At 44.5% G+C, this 21,154-nt stretch overlaps 1 protein-coding gene across 3 annotated transcripts in view; it reads left to right on the top strand.

Moving 5' to 3' along the window:
* The window catches only part of PTP4A2 (protein tyrosine phosphatase 4A2), a 41,594-nt gene extending 21,717 nt beyond the window's left edge, over window positions 1–19,877 (top strand). For all 3 annotated transcript variants that reach the window (XM_077337447.1, XM_077337448.1, XM_077337446.1), the window contains exons 2-6: window positions 987–1,694; window positions 4,161–4,253; window positions 9,874–10,004; window positions 15,094–15,168; window positions 17,908–19,877. In XM_077337447.1, the coding sequence (XP_077193562.1) occupies window positions 1,599–1,694; window positions 4,161–4,253; window positions 9,874–10,004; window positions 15,094–15,168; window positions 17,908–18,016 (504 nt within the window). In that variant the 5' untranslated portion in view covers window positions 987–1,598 and the 3' untranslated portion in view covers window positions 18,017–19,877. The remainder of the gene's footprint in view (window positions 1–986; window positions 1,695–4,160; window positions 4,254–9,873; window positions 10,005–15,093; window positions 15,169–17,907) is intronic.
* Window positions 19,878–21,154: the final 1,277 nt, after the last annotated feature.

A 21,154-nucleotide genomic window follows, 5' to 3' on the forward strand; every position in this document is an offset into this window, starting at 1 on the left:
TCCTATGAATGGTAACTGTTTTCCATGGGTGGCATTTGCTAATGAAGGATAAAATTTGAGTCCAATGAGACCTTTAAAGCCAACGAAGTTTAAGTGTGAGCGTTCGTGTGCCCCCACACTTCCTCAGACAATGAACTAGGAATCGTCAGGGTACAGATATAGGGGAGAGCGTCAATTAGCAGTAAACTAGTAAACAGCATAATGGATATCCAACAAATGGGCAACATAATGAAGATGTTTATCACAGTCAAATAATGTCTTGCGAGAGTAACGGAGTTCATCAGTCCTTCTGGGTTCAGTTGCCATTCATGAGGGGAGTAAACATATAAGGGGAATAAAATGTTAAGGTTCGTGATTAATGGCAGATGCTTTCCCAGCTTTGAAACTCTGTTTAGCAAAAGTTTATAGCGAGGCATTATTTGATGGTGATGAACATCTTCATTATGCTGCGTATTTGTTGGATATCTTCATGGTGCTGCTTACTAATTCACTGCTAATTTACTCTCTCCTTATACCTGTGCCCTGATGATTCCTATTTAATTGTCTGAAGAAGTGTGCATGCACATGAAAGCTCACATTTTAAATACAATTTTGTTGGTCTTAAAAGTCCCATTGGACTCGAATTTTGATGGGCCATTTCAGACCAGCACAGCTACCCACCTGAATCTATTTGGTAACGTAGTTAAAGCTACTCCTAAATCTGCATGCTGGGGAAACAATGCAGCGTCGGAACTAGAAACTCGAAGATCTCAACCACCCAATAAAATCCACAGTCAAACAAATGGTAATATGTGAACCATCCTTGGTGAGTCATAATGAGTTTTTATCGCATGTATGCTGTTCTACTACATTAGCAGATGCAGTTTCAAAAGCAGGTTTGCTCTTTGAAACTAACACTGTATCCTGATGCTTGTCAACACGAGTTACTTCTCAGTCTTTGCATTTGTGCCCTCTAAAACACGGGTTCTTTTTTTCCTTCTTTTCAGGTTTTCCTTTGGAATCCTTGCCACACATTTATGGCGATTCTGAGCATCAGGGCAGATTTCTGCCGGGCCCAGCACAGCATCCTGGCTGACAAGTGAACTGGGGGCCGGGTCCTACGTGCCATAAATCAACTTTGCCTTGAAGATTCCAGACACTGAGACATATAAGCCTCAAATATATGGGGGTATCTTCTGCACATTGGAAATTTCTTCTTAGTGTCACTAGAGAAGTGAAACCTGGACGAGCCCACGTGGAGAAAAGACCTGCCCTAACGTTTTCTTTGTGCCTCACTAGTGCCTAAATGTAGTAAAGGCGGCCTGGTTCTTTATTTTTTATTTTTTTTGCATGTAGTCAGGGACTGCAGAGTCTGAAGGAACACCACCTGCGGTGTTTGAGAGTGAAGCTGTGAGCTTCAGCTGATGCTCAAGCAAGCCTACTTTTCTTGAAGTGAAGAATTCTCTTGCAGAACAAAGTAAACAAGGAAAGCTCTGATCAATTCTGGACACTTTAGTGATTTTTTTAATTAATGTTTTCTGCTGTGAAACGTTGCAAGGTTTGAACCCTTTTTTTTTTTCCTTTTTTTTTGGCCCCAACACACTTTCTTTCTTGCCACTATGAACCGTCCCGCTCCAGTGGAGATTACTTACGAGAGTATGCGCTTCCTGATTACCCACAATCCAACCAACGCAACCCTCAACAAATTCACAGAGGTAAGATCTCTATAAGCAGCATTTTCTTTGGGTCTTGGAACACCCTAAAGCTTTAATTTTTTATTATATTTATATACCGCCCTCCCCGGAGGCTCAAGTATGGGCATAAGGACCCATACTTCATGGAGGCTTGCAATTTACCGATTTTCTGGTCACTCCAGCATTTCAAAGTGGAAATTGTCTGCTGAGCATGTTGGAGAACAGTTGTCAGAAGAGCTAGAAGAGGCATGTCGAAGAGCCGTGTGTGGCTCAGAGGTTGCCCAGCCTCATATTCCACCTCTTGCAGCTTCGAGGACAAGTATATTTAGAATACTGCTCTAAAAAACAATTACTCCGGAATCATATATATTTCAGACCTTTAAAAATGTGTTTGCAGATCTATTTATTTTTATTTATTTCTTGATTTATTTCCCACGACTCTCGCCATTCGGCTCGTGGCAGGTTACAAAATTGATGCCCAGTTACAATAACCCCCCCCCCAATAAAATCCCATTAAAACAACATACATACAACAATATATAAATCTGGTATATCATTCAAGACAAGGATTTTTAACTTCTCTAAGGCCCATTATGCACGGCCGCCGAAACGGCGATTTCGGGTCACATGAAAAACGCGGAGGGGGAAGACGCGACGCATACCGGTTATACACGGGGCGGGGCGCGACGGCGGCAAAACCCAGAGTAACCGATTATGCACGCGCCGATCCGGGCGCCGCTTCTGGTTGCGCCCCGCTCACCCGGAAGCTGCGCTTTCTTCCGCGTTTCACTGACGCGGCTTTTTCGGCGGCATGCACCGAAGCTGCAGCCGGTTGCAGTGCGTTATCCGTGATTTTAGTCGCCGCCATTCCACCCCGAATGTGCGCTAAAACCCCCGTGCATAATGGGTCATAGTGACACTGTTGGTATTCTGGAACGCTAGGTTAGTTACTTAACTGTTCAGTTATTAAACAACTCATTGCTTTTCCACACTAAAATTAATGGAGCTAGATATTCAGTCTCCCTGTGGGATCACTGCCAAAAGTGTATTGTTCAACTGAAAGCCCTACTTATGGTTCCTCCTCTCCTTTCATAGATCTTATGGCTTGCCCCTGCTCCAGGTACTGCTGCTAGTTATCAGTGAAACATCTGATCATTGAGGGATGGTTTGTTTATCTGCCAGTTCTGGAAATGGAGCATTAATTTGGATTGGACTGGGCACATCCTAAATGTGGGGAGCAGCCCTGCTTGGGCAGACTGTCTCTTTAAAGTAAATCAAGAGAGCTTGGAATTAAGTTTATAATCCTACTGTAGGAGAATGCAGAAAACTTTCCAACTTCTGCAACCAATCTGGGGATAATATTGCTTACTCCGGTAGTAAACTACTTATAGTACATTACTAGGAAGCTTGAGAACAAGGCTGTCCTTTAGTCCAGAAATGTCTCAGGGCTGTTTCTGCCAGGCAGTCATGTGCTTCCTTTTTAAAAGAGGCCTCAGAGGGAGGAGGTGCTAACTTTTGCTGTTCCACATTGCCTATATCTGAACCTTGTTCCATCTTTGGGATGCTGAATATTTGTCCTTAACTTGGGGGTGGGGGAAGGCACATAAATTAATTCTTAATGTTACTTCCTTTATCCTGCTGAAGGATCTCAGCAGCCCATTTCATTCTCCAGAAACAGAGCTTTGGCAGCATTCTTTCTTTCATGCTTTCTTTTGCTTGTTCTCCCTCCTCCTTTCTTTCTGTCTCCCTCCCTCCCTCCCTCCCATCTGGTGCTCTGGTTGTTTCGCTTTTATCTCCCCCTCCCCCCCAATGAAGTTCAACCCTAATACGTTGCTTTCTCAAGAGCAACCTTAGGCATTGTGGCACCCTAGGTTTTCTTTCCATTGCAGTGAAGTGGGCCCACCTGATGTTTGTAGGCATGCCATTCTGTGCCTGTCATTCATCTTTTTGGCAGTCATCTCTTTTACTATCAAGCCCTTTGGAATCCTCTACTCATGGCTGTTCCTGGATAGCAGAAACATGTGCATCAGTGTGATTTTTAGAAAGGGGCCGTCTCTTAAGTTGCTGCTGTAGCAAAGTGCCATTCCTCAGGCTGTGGGCACCACTGACAGGGGTAAAGCCAAATTTTACCTCTTGCTTGCTCTCATAGGCACAACTGCCCTTTCTTTAATATCATGTTCTGAGGTCTTCACTAAATACCCCTTCTAAGGATTTGAGGACAGAACCCTAGTGACATTCTCACTTGCATAATAACCCACCAAGAGGCATATGCTTGGTACATTCTCCTAGATGTGTTATTCTTTTAGGAAGTTGCTTGGTATGATTTTAGTGTTCATTGCTGCTTTAACCAGTACTCTTGTCCATATTTTGTTATAGGGTGTATATTCTTCTGTTTAATACTAATATTCCTTATCTTTTCTTGTCACCTATGCTGTAGGAAGGCAGGCTATATGTATTATTAATTTTTATTTTTATTTGTTCTCAAAGGAATTGAAGAAATATGGAGTGACAACCTTGGTGCGGGTCTGTGATGCGACCTATGATAAAGCACCTGTTGAAAAAGAAGGAATCCAAGTTCTAGTGAGTACTTTTTAAGGCTCTGAGTAAAAAATAATGCCGTGAAAGACAGAATGTATTTGTGTTCTGCTCTGGTGGTGTGCGTGCCTCACAATGACATGGCACGGGGGAGCTGATCTTGCAAGATTGGCTCTGATTCCAGGTGCTGCTCACCTTGGCAAGTAGCTCTTTAAAGGCAGTTCAGGTATTCTATTCTCATGAAAGCGTTTGTTCATGCACAGCTGCTGAGGAATGCCAGCTGCTTTTCCTGGCTGGAAAGAAAAGGCAGGGCCACCACAGATGCCCATTCCTGCTACCACAGAGGAATGAGAGGGAGGTGTTTTTGCTGGGGGCCAGGTCTGTGGTAGGCGGGATGTGCACGTGCAGGTTGCCACTGGGATGATTTCCCAAGGTCAGCTGCTGTTCACCCAGGTGAGTGCAATTTAGCCGAGTTGTTTCATGGCTAGAACAGAAACTATGTTAGTCCCAGAACTACAGTGGGGTTGCTCTTTTGCATATGTGCTTACAGGGACAGTTAGCTTTTTTGCAGCAGCCCTGATGTTTAGTAGTGTGTGATGGCGCCCCTGATTTGACCTCTAGAGGAAGAAGCTCCTCAAATAGTCCTGGAACAGGCTGCGTGATGAGGTCATGGCCACTTAACGCTCTCATTTTGAAAGGTGGAGTTGATACTTCTCACTATCTCCTCTCTCAGTGGAACCTATTACTGGAATTAAAATACACTTCTTATGTGAATATGTCCTTGGACAGCCATTGGTCCAGAATTACTTTGACTACAATTAGCAGAGGGATCAATGGCTGAATTTAAATTTTCTGGGACATGGCTCCAGTGAAAACTGCAGAGGCCACTATAGAACACTCATCATCCAAGCTTCCTACTTATTTACTCCTGAAAAGGAACAGAACAGTGGGCATGCTCCAAACCTTACTTTTGAGGGAAATCCTGTACGCTGTGGGAAATAAAAGATCTTCACCATAGCTTTAAAGCTTTTTCATGCATACAAGTTAACTTTACTGGTAGAGGATGTGTGTCTGTGTGTGTGTGGGGGGGTGGACAGCTGACTTTCTTCTTCTGCCCTGACAGATGGTGAAACAGGCTAGCAGAATTGGATATAGCCTGTTTAAACTGGTAGTGTTGGTAAACAAGCATGTGCAATAAAGAGATTAAAACGCAGGAGAAAGCAAGGGGTGGGACTGGGTAATACAGGCCTCAGAGTTCATGCGAGCTGTTGCATCTTCACAGGTTCATGTGGCTGCTCTTAAAAATAACTCTTCCTGAATAGCCTGCATTGCTTGAGATAACAGGCAGGAAGGACAAGACTGAATTCTCTTCTTATGCCCGCAACATCAGCAGGAGTTGTGTGTGTTGACTGCTTCAGGATCCAGGGTTAGTCCAGACGACACGTAAATTGTTGATGGGTGCCGAGCCATAACAAAGCTCACAAGCACAGTTAGCAGTAGCAGCTTCTAGCCTTCTGGGCTGCTGTCAGGATGATTCGTCTACTGAGCCAGCCTTACAGGCAGCTGTATTTCCTTGGCCCCAGATGGCTTGTGAAAAGAAGCAAGGAGCACTCAGTGCTTTCCTGGAGGGCCAGACGTGATCTAACTGCACTGAATTAACGCCAGGGGCCATATTTTAAATAACTGTGGCTGAAAGTGGGATTTTTCTTTTTGGTACTTCCTTTCATCTGAGGTTTGGAGGTCCACAGGGTGCTGGCATTTATTCTGGCAAGCTGTTAGCAGCAAACCTGCATGTAGCTATCAGCTGCGAAAAAACACAGAGCTTTGCAGTGTGAGTACGGGTAGTCTTAATTGTGGTGCTCAGGGTCTATTCTCGGAACTGTGATCAACGGATGACAGCCTCGTGCTGATAACGTGGCCTGTGCAAAAGCTGTCTTGGCAGAAGACCTGTGTTGCTGCTGCCCCCTTTCAGTCCATGGTGGCTTGTGCTGGGTGTCCCAAGGGAAGATGCGTGCAACTTTCCATTTGTTTACTGTCATGCCCTTTTCTGTGCCCTTGACTGCTTCTTTTGCTTTCACCTTCAGCCACTCCAGAGTGCCCTCCTCTTTAAACTAGTTCAGTCAAGGTCCTGGTCTTCTACCTGGAATATCTGCTCCAAGTTTGTCTGCTGAGCCTTCCTTTTCATGCTTTCCTTGGCTCAACTGATCTGCCAAAATGCATCTTAAGCACACAGTGTTTATTTGTCTCCTGTTACGCTCACCCTTTCCCTTCCTCCATGTCTCATTATTGAACTTTCAGGCAGCAAGTTCCTTGGGGGCAAGGACTTGCTTTTTTCTATTAGGTTAGCTAATGGATGGGTTGTTATCCCACCTTTCTTCAGAGGGACTTAGAACCCATGGTTCTCTGTTTTATCTTCCCAGCAACTTTGTTGTTGTTATGTGCGAAGTCGTGTCCGACCCATCGCGACCCCATGGACAATGATCCTCCAGGCCTTCCTGTCCTCTACCATTCCCCGGAGTCCATTTAAGTTTGCATCCCAGCAACAATGTGATGTAATTTCAGAGGGAAGCTGTGTTGGTCTGCAGTAGAACAGTTAGAGTATTTACTATTATGTTTTATTGTGAACCGCCCCGAGTCAGCTGGTTCGGGAGGGGCGGTATACAAGTCTAATAAATAATAAATAGCTCAGTAGAGTTCAGTAGAGACTACCAACAAGAGTTTCAGTTTGAGCTTTTGAAAGTGGAGGCTCCCTTCATCAGAAGTACATTAGGCTGAAAGGGAGTGGCTGTCCCAAGACATCCAGTACACTTCATTGCAGAATGGGGAATGTGAACTTGGGTTTCCCAGATCCTAGTCCAACACTGTAACCCCACTATACCACTGTGACTCTTTGATGTGCATTAACATTGCAAAGGGGGAGGGATGGTTAACTTGGATAGTACAACATAGTTAACTGTCATTATCCAAATCAACAAATGGAATATCTTGTGGAAGATCAGCAGTGGCTGTTGCATTCAGTCTAACCACAGATCCTCTCAGCCCCAACCATTGCTTTCATAACCTTGGAGGTGGTGCAATTTAATTTTATTGACTTCATTCATACCTTGCTGAGCCAAAGCGGCTTACATCCTTCTCCTGTCTCCATGTAATCCTTATTAACAACCCTGTGAGGTTGGTTAGGCTTGAGAGCACATGACTGGCCAAGGTCACCCAGCAAACGTCTTTGGTAGAGTGGAGCTGCAAACCTGTGTCTCCCAAATCACTGTGTAATCACTATCACACTGAATTTCCTTTAGAGTGACATGTTCTGTCACTTCCATAATTACCCTGTTCCTTGCCAGAGTCAGGATAGCAAGAACTCAGATAACTTAACTAGTGTTCGAGAAAGCAGGTCACGTTCACTGAGTGGCCTTCTTTCATAGTCATGTTTAGGAAGTAGAACTGACAACAGCTTCTGTGCTATCAAAGGAAGGATTCACTGAGCCTCAGAATAACTTTTTCCGGTTCTAGAGTTTTGCCTAAAGTATATTCCACTGACCTGACACAGTCTCATAAATCAAAGTACAGTGGTATATTAGTAACATCATCAAAATATAAAAACACTTCTGTGAGAGACTCAACCAGGAAAAAAACTAAACCGCCACCTGAAATAAGGCCTGTTGGAATATAATCAAGACCTTGATGCACTGATTAGTTGAAGCCAATTGCTATTAGTTATTCCTGATGGGAATAACAGGTGGGATCATTTCTAGGCATGCACACAAAATCATATATAATTGACATTTGTAATTATAGATACTGACGACCATGAAACTAGAGTTTGGAAAATGGCGTGTTTCAGGGAGGAATTCTGACATGTTTTTATGAGGCTCTGGGAGCTGCAGCATTGATATAACTCGCTCTGCTCCTCCAGGGCAGAGTAGAAATATAATTATTAATATAATAATAATAGGATTCCTAATCTGGCTAATTAAAGAGAGCTCTAAGTGGTTTAAAAGGATAAAAATAAAACACATTGTTATTGCCAGAGATGGCTTTTTCTGGAAACATTAAAATATTATTTTAAAAAGCTGATTTCTCTTTGGTGTAGCAGTGAAGACGGGCAGCCTCTAATCTGAAAAGCCAGGTTTGATTTCCCACTCCTTCATATCCAGCCAGCTGGGTGAGCTTGGGCCAATCACGGTTCTTTCAGAGCTCTCTTCGCCTCACCTACCTCACAGGGTATCTGTTATGGGGAGAGGAAAGGTACACCATTGTAAGCTGCTTCAGGGTATTAAAAAACGGGATACAAAAAAAACAGCTCTTTTTAAAATTAAATAATATGGGATAGCCCATGCTCAAGTCACTGGCTGCTGGACTGAACAGCACTGTTTTAAATTGCTTTCTAAAATCTGTAAACTTAACATTGGTCTTCATAAGCAGAAAGGCTGTTCTAGGCAAACAAACTGCTACTGCATCTCTTTGGTTTAAATGCCAGGAATCTGGCTTTCTTCCATATTCTGAGGCTCAAATGGGGTAGCTCACTAGATCGTAAGATAGATACAAATAGTCATATCAGTTCAGAAAAAAAGTGAAGCTTGGCATTTAAACCACCAATAAAGTTTAAACTGGGCTGAGGGTATGAAAGAAACCTTGCATGTGTGTCAAATGAGCAACAGTGTTCTCAATTTTTTTTTTTTTACTGTTGAGAAACTCATGAAACATTGTTCAGGCTTTAAGAAATCCCAGAAGCGGTGTAATCATGCAGAATATGTTTGGGAAGTACAGCTCCAGCCTCTCCAGGCCCATCCTTGGCCATATTGTGAGGGGGGCAATATCACCATATATATCTCTCAATAAATATTTAACACATTATATATATATATATAATTAACTCCTGTCCATTCAGGAAACCCTTCCAGGGCTGTCAAGAAACCCCAGGATTTCACGAAACCCTTTTTGAGAAAGCCTGGTCTAGGAAGTGAGAGACCCAGGTCTTAAATCCTTTCTTTGTCTTGAAGCTCTCAGGCAAACAGCCAAGACATTCTCTCTTAGACTGATTTTCAGGTCATTCGGAAGAGAGAAATTAATAATTGTGAATTTCCAGTTACTGAGGAGTACATGGTAGCACTTGGGTTTTGCTGCTGCCTGAATCATTTTACTGATAATTACATTTCTAATCTACCTTGAGTTGAGTTTTTGATTCTCCATTATCCTTCCTGAGGAGTTTTATGTAGTTCAGATACTGGTACAATATCTGGCAGGATACCTATATGAACAAACTATTAAAAGCTAGTAATGGTATTTTAAAAAGTATGTTCAGTTTTTCTCTCAGGTTTCTGTGATTGTGAGGTATGACTTCTACTAAATTAGGCCAGCAATATCGCTTCCACTAATTCGCCTGCTTACATTCCACTATGTTTATTTGAAAATTTAACAGCCAGTTGAATGATAAATATCACTTAAGGCAATTTTAAAATAATAGAATGTTTATAAAATCAGCGCTAAAACAGTGTATCATAGCTGCATAATTAAATGCAGGCCACAAAAGTCATATATGTCAAAGCATCAGGCATTTCAAAGTCTTGTTCCTTCCCCCTTGGGATGGGCATGTATGTGGTAATGTTATAACTGATTTGCATATAGAATTATTTAGTGGAAATAATACTTTCTCTGCCCTCAATAGGACTGGCCATTTGATGATGGAGCACCACCCCCCAGCGAGATTGTGGAGGACTGGCTCAACTTGTTGAAAACCAAATTTCGTGAGGAACCTGGCTGCTGTGTTGCTGTACACTGTGTTGCAGGGCTGGGAAGGTAAGTTTCTTGGTTTAGTGGGTAATCACAGGTTTCTTGCCCGGTTTGTTTCTATTGGATTGTCAACTCTGTACAGCGGCCTCTGATCACTTCTAAAACAGAAAAACTGTAAAAAGCCTTGTGACTTTAATTGATTCATACTGGGTTAGGTATCTGCCCCTTTGCCAAGGGATTTGTGATCAGGAGGGTTCAGGCATGGTATAAACCTTGGATGAATGTTGAACATAGGACAGCATCCATTTAAAACAAGGGTCCCTAGCTTTTTTTGAAACCTGCCCAGGAACCTTTAGATTTCTGACATGCAGTGGTGGGTGCAACCACAAAATGGCAGCCATGGGAGGTGGAGCCAAATGCAGAATGTCAGTGAGTGAAGTTATGTATCACTCTAATAGTAATTCTTCAACATTTCAGGCAGAAGCTTTTAACAGGTTGTCATTTAAATGGAACACACCTTTTGAAATAATATACATTTTTGCATATACACAACTTACCTTCAGTCCCACAGTGAAGATCCTTGTACTGTGGCAGGGGTGGAGTGGGCAAACTGTGGCTCTCCTGATGTCCATGAACTACAATTCACAAGATCCTCTGCCAATTGTATTCCATGGACATCTGGAGAGCCACAGTTTGGCTATCCCAGTCAATGCTAACAATTGTTGCCAAAACTAATTTTAAAAAATCTGCATAGCCCGCTAACACCTTTCTTGGTGCCTGCCAAGTGGTTTTAGAAAGTGAGTGGGGCTTCTGATTGACAGGCTTCTGATTGACCATTTGAGATGTGAATGGCTCTGCAGATTGCTGACAATGTTTTGCTAGGCAGCAGCTGCCACCAACAAGCCAATGATCTTTAATATGTAACTGAAAGTCAACAGTGGCAGCCATCTTGGATTTGGCTCTGCCTCCTGTGGCAGCCATTTTGTGGCTACAATGACTTGCACTGTCTCAGAATTCCTGTGGGACATGTAAGCTTCAAAAGAAACACCGGTGGTTAACAATGATATAAAACATCTGACATTTCAGTTATTAAAAACAGTTAATAAAGTGCATGTTGGTCCCATTGTACACCAGTACATGAACTGTGCTTTCAGATCCTGCTCCTTGTTCCAGGGGTGGGCTCTTGTAGGAGGGGGCCACCTAGATGATAGACTACTGCTCATTGGTCTCAACTTAGTGCAAGAGCTCTCTTTTACAGATACTGTGGGAACTGTGGGAGCTCCTGAAGGGCCTGCAGCTTTTCTGAGAGATAATTCCACTAGGCTGGGGCCAGAACCAAAAAGGCCCTGCTCCTGATGGAGGCCAAACTTACATCTTGGGGGGCCACGGATTACCAGCTGGTTTGAATTGTTGGAGCACAAGGCTGTACAGGGGGCATAGTCAGCCAGGTAGTCCTTCAAATACATGGGGCCCAAGCTGCTGCTGGCCTTAAAGGTTAAAACCAAAACCTTGAATCTGATCCAGAATTCAACTGGGAGCCAATACAATTGCCTGAGAACAGGCTTCATATGGCAAACTTTATTGACATGTTTTAGTGCCTCCTATCAGCTATTAGAACAAACTGTTACTACAATACATAATGCAAAAACTATTAATAGCAGTTAAAACATACATGGTAAGAAGGTTAGTCAGCGGGGGATAGATGGAACAGATGAGTCTGGAATTCCTTGGAGAGGATTTTTCATGCCGTGACTGAGAAGGCCCTTGCTCAGCATGCTACTTATCTGGCCCCCTGAAGAACTGTGGTCAGGTACTCATATGGGAGTTTCTGGTCTTTAAGGTTCCTGGGTTTAAAGCAGGGGTAGTCAAACTGCGGTCCTCCAGATGTCCATGGACTACAATTCCCATGAGCCCCTGCCAACATTCGCTGGCAGGGGCTTCTGGGAATAGTAGTCCATGGACATCTGGAGGGCCACAGTTTGACTACCCCTGTTTTAAAGCCATCAAAATATGGGGTAATAATAAATCCCAAGCTTTATAGGTCTTTAGGTGCCTTGTAACGTGTCCAGAAACTGAGACAGTTTAAATGGAACAAGGTAGAATTGATGTGGCTCCTATAACACACTTCAGTCACGATTTTGGCTGCAGCATTCTGTACCAGCTGCAGGTCCCAAACCCTACTCAGGGCCAACTCTGCATGCACTGCAATAGTCTAACGTCCTGTTCCACAGTGGCAAGATCTTTGCATAGGAAAGGCCAAAGCTGGCTCACTAGTCCAAACTGGTAAAAGGAATCACCATTGCCAACTGCGTAACCAACATGAGGGCTGGAGAAGTAATAGAAATGACTAGAATTATAATTGCTTTGATGAAAGATGTGTTGTTTTAAGATTTGAGAGAGCTGTTTCTCTTTTAACCAAGGCTTCAGATAGCTCCAGTTGTAAAGTAACTGTTTATGCCGTGCACTGGGATATTAGCCTACAGAAATATGAACGATATATCTGAGTTACTGCACGCCAGGGATTCCAGCATCAGCTTCTCAACATTCAATTAATGCTTTTTATAGGTGACGAATACCACTGAGGGTGAGAAAAGTGATGGTCCCGCTTTTGCCATTTTTAAACAGGACGTTGTCTTAGCTTTTACTAGTGAGGAGTGGTTGTACTACAGTGAACAAGAGAGTTGCCATAGCGATGGGGTATTGCTCATATGGGTCAGATCCTTCTGGAAATTAGGGCGGGGGGGGGGCAGACCTGAGGCATCTCTTAAAGCTAGCCGAGAGAGTGCGAGGATGATTTCGGATGTCTGTAGTTGATGTCTGTCAGCAGATTGGGGTCTTCCTTTTGCCCACCACTGCTGCAGACCTAGCCTAGCTAACTGGAAGGGTCTAGACTTGAAACAGGAAATTAAAGTACTAGATATTAAGCCTGCTATGGCCAAAATACAGCGGGCCCTAGCATGGTGGGTGGGTGGAGGGATGGGGCGAAGGAAGGAGGAAAAGGAGAAAGAGACAGAGAGAAAGACAGAAAGAAAGGGAGGAAGATAGAGACAGAAGAAGAGGGAGAGAAACAGGTAGCCAGAAAGAGGCAGATGGGAGAGAGGGAGGAAGGAAGGTAAAAACAAAGGGAATGGTGGGAGGAAGGGAAGGATAAAGGGAATGGTGGGTGGAAGGGAGGAACAGAGTAAGGTAGGTAGCCTGAAATGGGACTTTGCAGCCTTCTGCCGGGCCCAGGGGCAGGCTCGGCTGCCCCAGGGCCTGGCAGAAGGCTCTGGATGGGGGCGGCAGGCTCTGCAGCCTACTGCCGGGCCAAGGGGCAGGCTCGACTGCTCCAGGGCCCGGCAGAAGGCTCGGGAAGGCGGTAGCAGGCTTTACGGCCTACTGCCGGGCCCAGGGGCAGTCAAGGCTGCCCCAGGGCCCGGCAGAAGGCTCGGGATGGCAGGGGTGGGCTTTGTGGCCTTCCGCCGGGCCCAGGAAGCCGGCTGGAGGACTTACCGCAGGGGAAGGCTTCTTCCTCTGAGTGGTGACTCTCCAGCCGGCCCAGGCGACACTGTGCCAACCAGCCAATGGGGAGCTGCGCTTTGCGCGGCTCCCCATTGGCTGCTTGGCCCTCGAGTGACACTTCGCGGCTCCTAATTGGGCCCTCCGAGTTTTTATCCCGGACAGAGCCCGCCCTGTATCCTCCCCTTTCGCCCTTACTTCTTTATTTAATCTGCTCCGCAGGAGCGGTTAAAGATGTTTGAGTGTTCAGAATTGGGAAAAGAGGTTGCCGCAAGAAGGAAAGGAGAACTGATCATTTGCTTCGTGCTTGAAATGGACTACATTATAGAAAAAGCTGTATTAGAAATATGGGAAAACTAACATGATACTATTCCCCCCCCCTTGCCTCCAGTAAAAGTTAATTTTTCTGAGAAACAAATAATAGAAATGGACTATGTTACTGAGTCAAAACTGTTCCTGATGCTGTTTGTGGATGGGCATGAACCAGGAAAATGTGGTCCAGTATGTGTGGCTCGTTCACAAACTGAACTTGTGTGCTTTGTGGCCCTGCAAAAACCCACTTGAGAAGCCCTCTCAACAGGGCTTGTAGAAAGCCTGAAAAACGACTGAGCAGCGTGGAGGTGCTCAGCAGTTCTGGGTTGTCTTTTGTGGACCCTTTAAACTTTCGAGCAGACGTGGCCAAACTGTGGCTCTCCAGATTTCATTGAACTACAGTTACTAGTAGGGGCTCAGGATAATTTTAGTCCATGGATATCTGGAGAGCCACAGTTTGGCCACCCCTGCTTTAGAGGGAGAGCAGAAGACAGCATGAAAAAACAGCTGTTTAAGGATTGGGTTCCACTGGCTGCTGCTTGCCAGGTCCGGGACTGTTTCTTCCTTACCCTGCTTGTGGGACCCCCTGAGCATTTCAGATAGTTAAAAAATCTCAGAACTTACAAAAACGACAGGTGGCATTTTAGAAAAAGCCTCCCTTTCTCATGCAAGAGGGGAACACTTTTGCCTAGGATGTCAGTTAGCATTGGGTATTGCCTATGTGTGCATTTGTCTTCAGAAGTGGCTCAAGTGTAAAACACTTACTCAGCTAAAATGCATGATTAAATCGGAGAAGTCTTAATTGGGTGATGGCTCCATTTGCAATAGATGCGTGGGGGAGAAGAGCCCTGAGGCTTGACAAGCTGGTTGGAGAGGTTGAGCAGGACAGATGTGGCTGGCTGGAGAGGAGCAGGATTGTGAGCCTCCTGCAGTAGTACAAAACCCCACGGGCTAAGATATGCAACCTCCTGTTTTGTGCCAACACAGGAGGGCGAACCTGGTTCTGGCTCCTTGTCCAGGCATGCTTCCAGGTGGAGCTCCTGGGAGAGCTGGTACCTCACTGAAATGGCTGACATGCTGATTGGCTGCTGATGGGCTTACTGCTTTTATACTTCTTAGGGAGATGTCCATATGCAAAATGTAGCATTGATGCTTTGTGTTGGGCACCCAAAAAGGCTATTGATTGGACACCACACAACAGGGCTAGCAGCATTAGACAAAGCAACCCAATTTTGTTCTGAAGTGAAAGAGTCTTGGGGCTGACATTTGCAATGAAGGGAACTGTGCATTTTGAGGGTTCATGGGGCTCCATTTAAATCAGTGCTGATTTTTCTTTTCCTTCCAGAGCCCCAGTTCTGGTTGCCCTCGCTCTCATTGAATGTGGAATGAAGTACGAGGATGCTGTGCAGTTTATAAGGCAGTAAGTCAAGGAGACTGGTCTCTCTCCACCCAGAATGCTGCCCTTTCTCTTTCTATACACTTCTTTTATTCTTATGTTTAATCTGCCACATTGTGGCTGTGAGGATGATTGGGGGGCGGGGCTATGCTCTGAGAAAGTTCCTTGGAGGAAAGCAGGACATACCTGTAGAGGGGAACCTGAACTAGGTGTAAAATGAATTAGGTCTACTCCTTACACAGTTGACCAGACTTTCAATGCATTTTTTTTCAACAAGTAAGAAAGTAGCCAAATTTTATGAAAGATTTGGTACAATCTGTTAACTGACAGACTCTTAATCTTAACTAAGGCTGTCAACTGATCACCTATCCTTTAATTGACTTTTTGATCAGTAACACACACTGCCTGAGCCACAATAAAGGTTCAGTTTGATATATGTAGTATGAGAGCACTTTCCTTATAACAACAAAGTTCCAGGATGAAGTGTGTTCATAATCTTTTGTGCAGTCTTGTGCATGGGACTGCGCATGAGCAGGCCTGCCATCATAGAGGTTCTTACAGCTCCTTCAGGTAGTGAAAAGCAGGGTATAAAAAACCGTGTTCCCACCCAACCTGCCCAACCCCAACTGTTTATACGGATGAAGGTAAGGTGCCTGCAGCTCTCTGCCCATCAGTAGAATAAGGACATCTGATGGTGCCACATAACCTTGCAGGAACTTGAAAAAGGAAGCATTTCAAACAAACAGGTGGGAGAGGGACAGCCAGAAGGAAGCACGTCCAGGAGTTCTCCAGCTCTCACCTGGAGGTTGGCAACCTTGGATGGGTCATGGCATGTCACTTCTGGGGTGTGTGGCAGGGAGACATGACCAGTTGACACCAATTCTGAGGTATCTTGAAGCCTGAAAAATATTTTAGAGTACCTCCACAGTCAAAGGGTTGAAAAAAGGCTGTCGTAGATTTTGGAGGGCTCTTCAAGGGCTTTATTATTTTACCTTAAAAGAACCCTGGAATTACACAGGAGTAACTTTTTGCTGGTCCCATAGAGGAAAGAGGGCTTCATCTCAGACTTCTTTGGTGGAGTACTATTGACAGAGATCTGCTGAGCCACTACTTGGTTGGCAGCAGACATGTTTGTACGCCAGTAGGCTTTGGATAGTCAGATAAGAATATCAACTTGGTAAGGCAGTACTTTTATTTTTTAAAAATGGGGGGGGGGAGTATGACCTGTCACCTGGCGAGTAGCTTATTAGAATCCCCATGTGGGACTGCACAGAAAATCGATTATGAAAACAATGTTGCACTTAACCTGTAACTATTGTTCATTGAGGATTTTCTGTGCAGGTAGATATGCCCTCCCTCTTGCCCAGCTGTTTACTCTGGCAGTGCCAGAGATACTGAGGGTGGGGGCACTGTTCTGTGGGTCTGTGTGATCCCTGGGCAGGAACAAGCTTTTGGCCCTAGTGCAGAGCGTTCCCTTGAAGTTTTTAGCTGTAAGAATCTCTCTGATGGCAGGTCTGCTCATGTATAGCCCCCTGTATGCCTGCACAGAAGATACTTAATGAACAATAGTTACAGGTAGGTGCAACATTGTTTTTTTTAAAGCTTTATTACAATGATGCGACAGAACAAAAAACAGCCTTCCCAAATTAATAAGATGCTTTTAGCTGACTTGAATTCTCTTACTCTGTGATGCTGGTCCTGCTGCAGAGTTCCCACTTTCTACACTGTCATGGTGGCATGAACACTGTGCAGTGCAGTTCCTCCCACACCAAAGTGGAACTAGTTTTTCCAGGATGATGTGGTCTGGGCCATCTCCTCTTACACCAGAAGCACAGAAAAGAGCATGGATGCTGGGGCTGCCATATGGCCAGTGATAATGTACTACTGATGATACAGTTTTGCAGGCCTCAGTCATACCATAGACATACAGAGGGGTGGGTGGAGGGCAAGTTCTGGAACAGCCAGTTGCTGCCCAGTAAGGGATGCAAAGTGGCTAATGTTGTCATTCATTTCATCCTTATAACCATCCTGGGGGAGAGAGATTATTCTGTACAGCAGTGGTCCCCAATGTTTTTATCACCGGGGACCAGTCAACGCTGGACAATTTTACTGGGGGGGGGTAGTCTTTTGCCGAGGGACACCGCCGCCGGCGCCCCTGACATCCTGTCGCCCACTAGGGGGTCCTGCCGGCAGCAGCTGCGCTGTGCCATACTGAGGGGGAGCCCCAGCCATGGTGGCTGCCGGAGAGCACCAAAGGTGAGCCAGCGGCAGAGTGGCAGAGCAGCCCCCAAGGCAGCAGCCAGGAAGTAGGACGAGGAGGAGCCGCAGCCCGGTACCAACTGATCCACGGACCAGTCCCAGTCTCCGGACCTGGGGTTGGGGACCACTGCTGTACAGCACTTAGGGCAGATAAAATTTGTAAACACCTGACAGTGTATGACTGGCCCCGGGTTACCCAGCAAGCTTCCATGACAATGGGGATTTGAATCTGGATCTTTCGACTCCTTATCAGACACTTTAACTACTGGACCATTCTAGCCTGCATTTGCTGAGCCACATTGACTCAGCAGAGGAACCCCCAAATGTAGATAAACAAGCTCTACCTAGCTTGCCTTCAAGTTAATTCCTACATGACTATCCCTGGTGCCTTCTGAGGACTGAAGTTTCCAAAACATTGACACGAGCAACAGCGGGAAGGGGCTTAAACCATGAAGTCCTAACTGCACCATTAGATCTAAAACCTTGACTGCGCTTCTGTTTCAGGAAGAGAAGGGGAGCTTTCAATTCCAAACAGCTGCTTTACCTTGAGAAATACCGACCGAAGATGCGATTACGCTTTAGAGATGCCAACGGCCACTGCATCGTGCAGTAAAGGGGGAAGGCCCTCTGTGAAGTCGTCTTGATGCTATCATGGCTGTCTTTCTGGACTCGTGGAACATGAAAATGTAATTCTGGAATTGAATGACATCCTCACCATGGCGGGGGAGTTGGTACTCCTCAGCCATTGTCCTAATGATGATGATTGCGATAAAAAAAATACAATTAAAACAAAACATTTCAGTGAAGGATTGTCTTCTCCTGTTGCAGTCTGATCATCTGCCAAGAGAAATAGAGTTCCTTGAACCTTCTGTATTTTTAACTTTTTGGAGAAAAAAAAACTTAATAAAATCAATTTTATGTCTCAAGAAAAACGAGAGTATCAAGGTTGTGCATATATCATAATCTTGGCGTGAAACAGCATCCCTCAGTTAGGTCCCAGTATGGGGATTAGTCTTGATATTTTAATGGTCGTTTTCTTTCCTCGTGCTGGCAGGCAGAATTGAAGTGATGTCTTTGTAGCTGTATGTGAGCAGTCAGCGGCCTTAAGCTCCATTGGGTGAGTTTAGAAATAGTGGCGTTCGTATGTCCAATTTGCAGCTGGCAGGATGTGTGTGGTAGTTAGGCTTACCAACATGCTGGGTGAATGTCCCTTATCTTGCCTGGATGATACTTTTAAGCATCGTTCAGCATACAGATAAGCACCTCGCCATCAGAGATGAGGGTAGGATAGCTCTTGATGTACTCTCCAAAATTCTGAAGATGGTTACGCTTGTTTAAACTCAAGTGGTAGCCCCTATGATTGTCTAGGTGTTCAGATCATGTGATTGCAGATGTTGTCCTCAGTGCTAAAATGCTGCCTGCAAATGCACTGCTCCAAAGACCTTGGTCTGGGAGTTAACTTGCAAATTGTGCAGACATGTAGAGGGAGCACCAGGCAGCCATATTTCACAGTGTCCAGGAAAACACCTTTGTTCTACAGGTCCTGTGCTTGCTGCCTGGATGATCTTTGCCTCTCTGAGTGGAATAAACTTGAATGAAGGCTATTTTGAATAGAACTCTGTGCCCACTTGACATCTTTGTCAATGCCTGTATGGGCATTTCGTCCCCCAGTCTGGCCTCATGTTCATTTCCAATTCACCACTGGTTGGCCAGACTGGGGGACGAAATGCCTATACAGGCATTGACAAAGATGTCAAGTGGGCACAGAGTTCTATTCAAAATAGCCTTCATTCAAGTTTTTTCTGGCCTTCTCACCGAGTCCTTAAAGGGAGACTTGCTTGTTACACACTGCTGTTTTTAGGGTGTGTCATCTAGGAGAATAGTTGCAAGCAAACATTGCATATAGATCAGCAAGTCCAGCATATAATTTCTGAGTGGGTCTATAATATTTCCAGTTCCTACAGAAGCCCATGTCCCTTTTCTTCCAACTCTCAGCATTTTGAAGTTACAGATCAAGATTTTTTTGCCCTTCAGCCTAACACAGATTCAAACATCAGCTCTTTTAGCAGGCACAGACATGGCTGGTAACCTTTCCATCACTGAGAAAACAGGGTATACAATCAGCTTTGGACTAATACAGCCCCAATATTTCAAGTCTGGAAAACAGATCATGGACTTCATTTTTATATGTGCTTAAATTACAGCTACTTCTGATGGGTACTGTGCCAATCTGTCCAGTTCTGGATGATTAACATTTGTCTGAAGCCACAATTCTTTTTGTCTAAAATATATGTATTGGGGGAGGATTGTTGCACTGTTACTGTACACACAATGAGGGACCGTGACTGCAGTTCTGCGAAAAAAGTGCTTATCTCGAGATGTGGCCCTGCATAGCAAAATGCTGAAGATAAAAGATAGGTACTTGCCCAATGTACAAGTAAAGGTACAAATAAAGGTACATATTGTTCTTGCAAGTAGATTCTTATTTTTACAAAATTTAGAATGTGTCATTTTTCTGTTGTGTGACAAGACCCAACTATGGCTAAAACTGCTGCAGCTGAATGAAAAAATCCCTAAACAAATTAGACCTTTAAAAAAAATAACTTTTATGTACATTTCCCCCCTCCAATTTTACTTTGTATTATAGCATATTAGCTTGTATTGCAACCTCAACAGAATTGAGAAAGCAGGGCTGTTGCTTAATGCACAGGGGTGCACATTCTGTCATAGAGTAGAAATGTCAGAGCTTCATTTGTTGGAGGGCTCAACAGGCACAATTTCTGGTTCAGCACTTGGAACATGGTGCAATAAAGTTCTTACCTGCTTCTCCTCTCTGCTTCTCAGTGAGTTTGTTACAACCACAAGTGATGGTGGTTTATAGGACAGAAATATGAGAATGACTTTACTGAATAGAACAGAAGCCTGTTTTCTCTTGTTCATCCTGAAGAAACCACACACACCTACATGTTCATAGGTGGATTCAGGTGGGTAGTTGTGTTGGATCTGAAGCAGCAGGCCCAACATGGAAATCAAATTACATACATAGAGATAAGTTTGAATCCAGTGGCACCTTTAAAACCAATGGATTTTTATTCAAGGTGTGCGTGCGCACACAAGCTTGCACCTTGAATAAAACTTCTTGGTCTTAAAGGTGCCCCTGGACTCAGACTTGGCTCTAGCCATGTATGTGATTTGATTTCCAGATCTGGCCTGGTGAATGAAGTATACTCAACTGGATGCCATGTCTAAAATATTTTCCAGCAAAAGGCATAGTTTCTTTTCTGAAGCATGTAGGAAGCATGTGTAGTATTTGCTCAGTTGTGTACTGAGTGCTTTTGTAATGATCTTTAAACAAGCCAAGCTTTCTCCATGTGGAAATCTGCTGAAGAAACTGGGATTTAAATACAGGATCCCCACAGGTGGCAGTTGCCTATAGGGACAATCAAGGATGAGTTTCATAGTGGTCAGCACTCTTATATTCTCAGTTCCCAGCCCCTTCTACTCCAATGCAGAGTCTATGGAAACAAGGGGAGAAAAAATAGCAACCGGCTTATTGCCATAATGAGCCCCTGTATGCTGTGAGACTGCAGCTGAGGACACCACTGAGAGGGTGCGGTGGGGCTTAAAAAGAAACTACTTTGCACATGGCCTTTAATATGTAAGACAGCAAATGTCCTGTATGGAGGACTGTGGAGGTTATGCTTGCCAAGAGAGCTGAAAAATTAGGATGTGGTATCTTTGCATTATATAC

This window comes from Paroedura picta, chromosome 5 (assembly GCF_049243985.1).
Source record: "Paroedura picta isolate Pp20150507F chromosome 5, Ppicta_v3.0, whole genome shotgun sequence".
Classification (NCBI taxonomy): Eukaryota; Metazoa; Chordata; class Lepidosauria; order Squamata; family Gekkonidae; genus Paroedura; species Paroedura picta.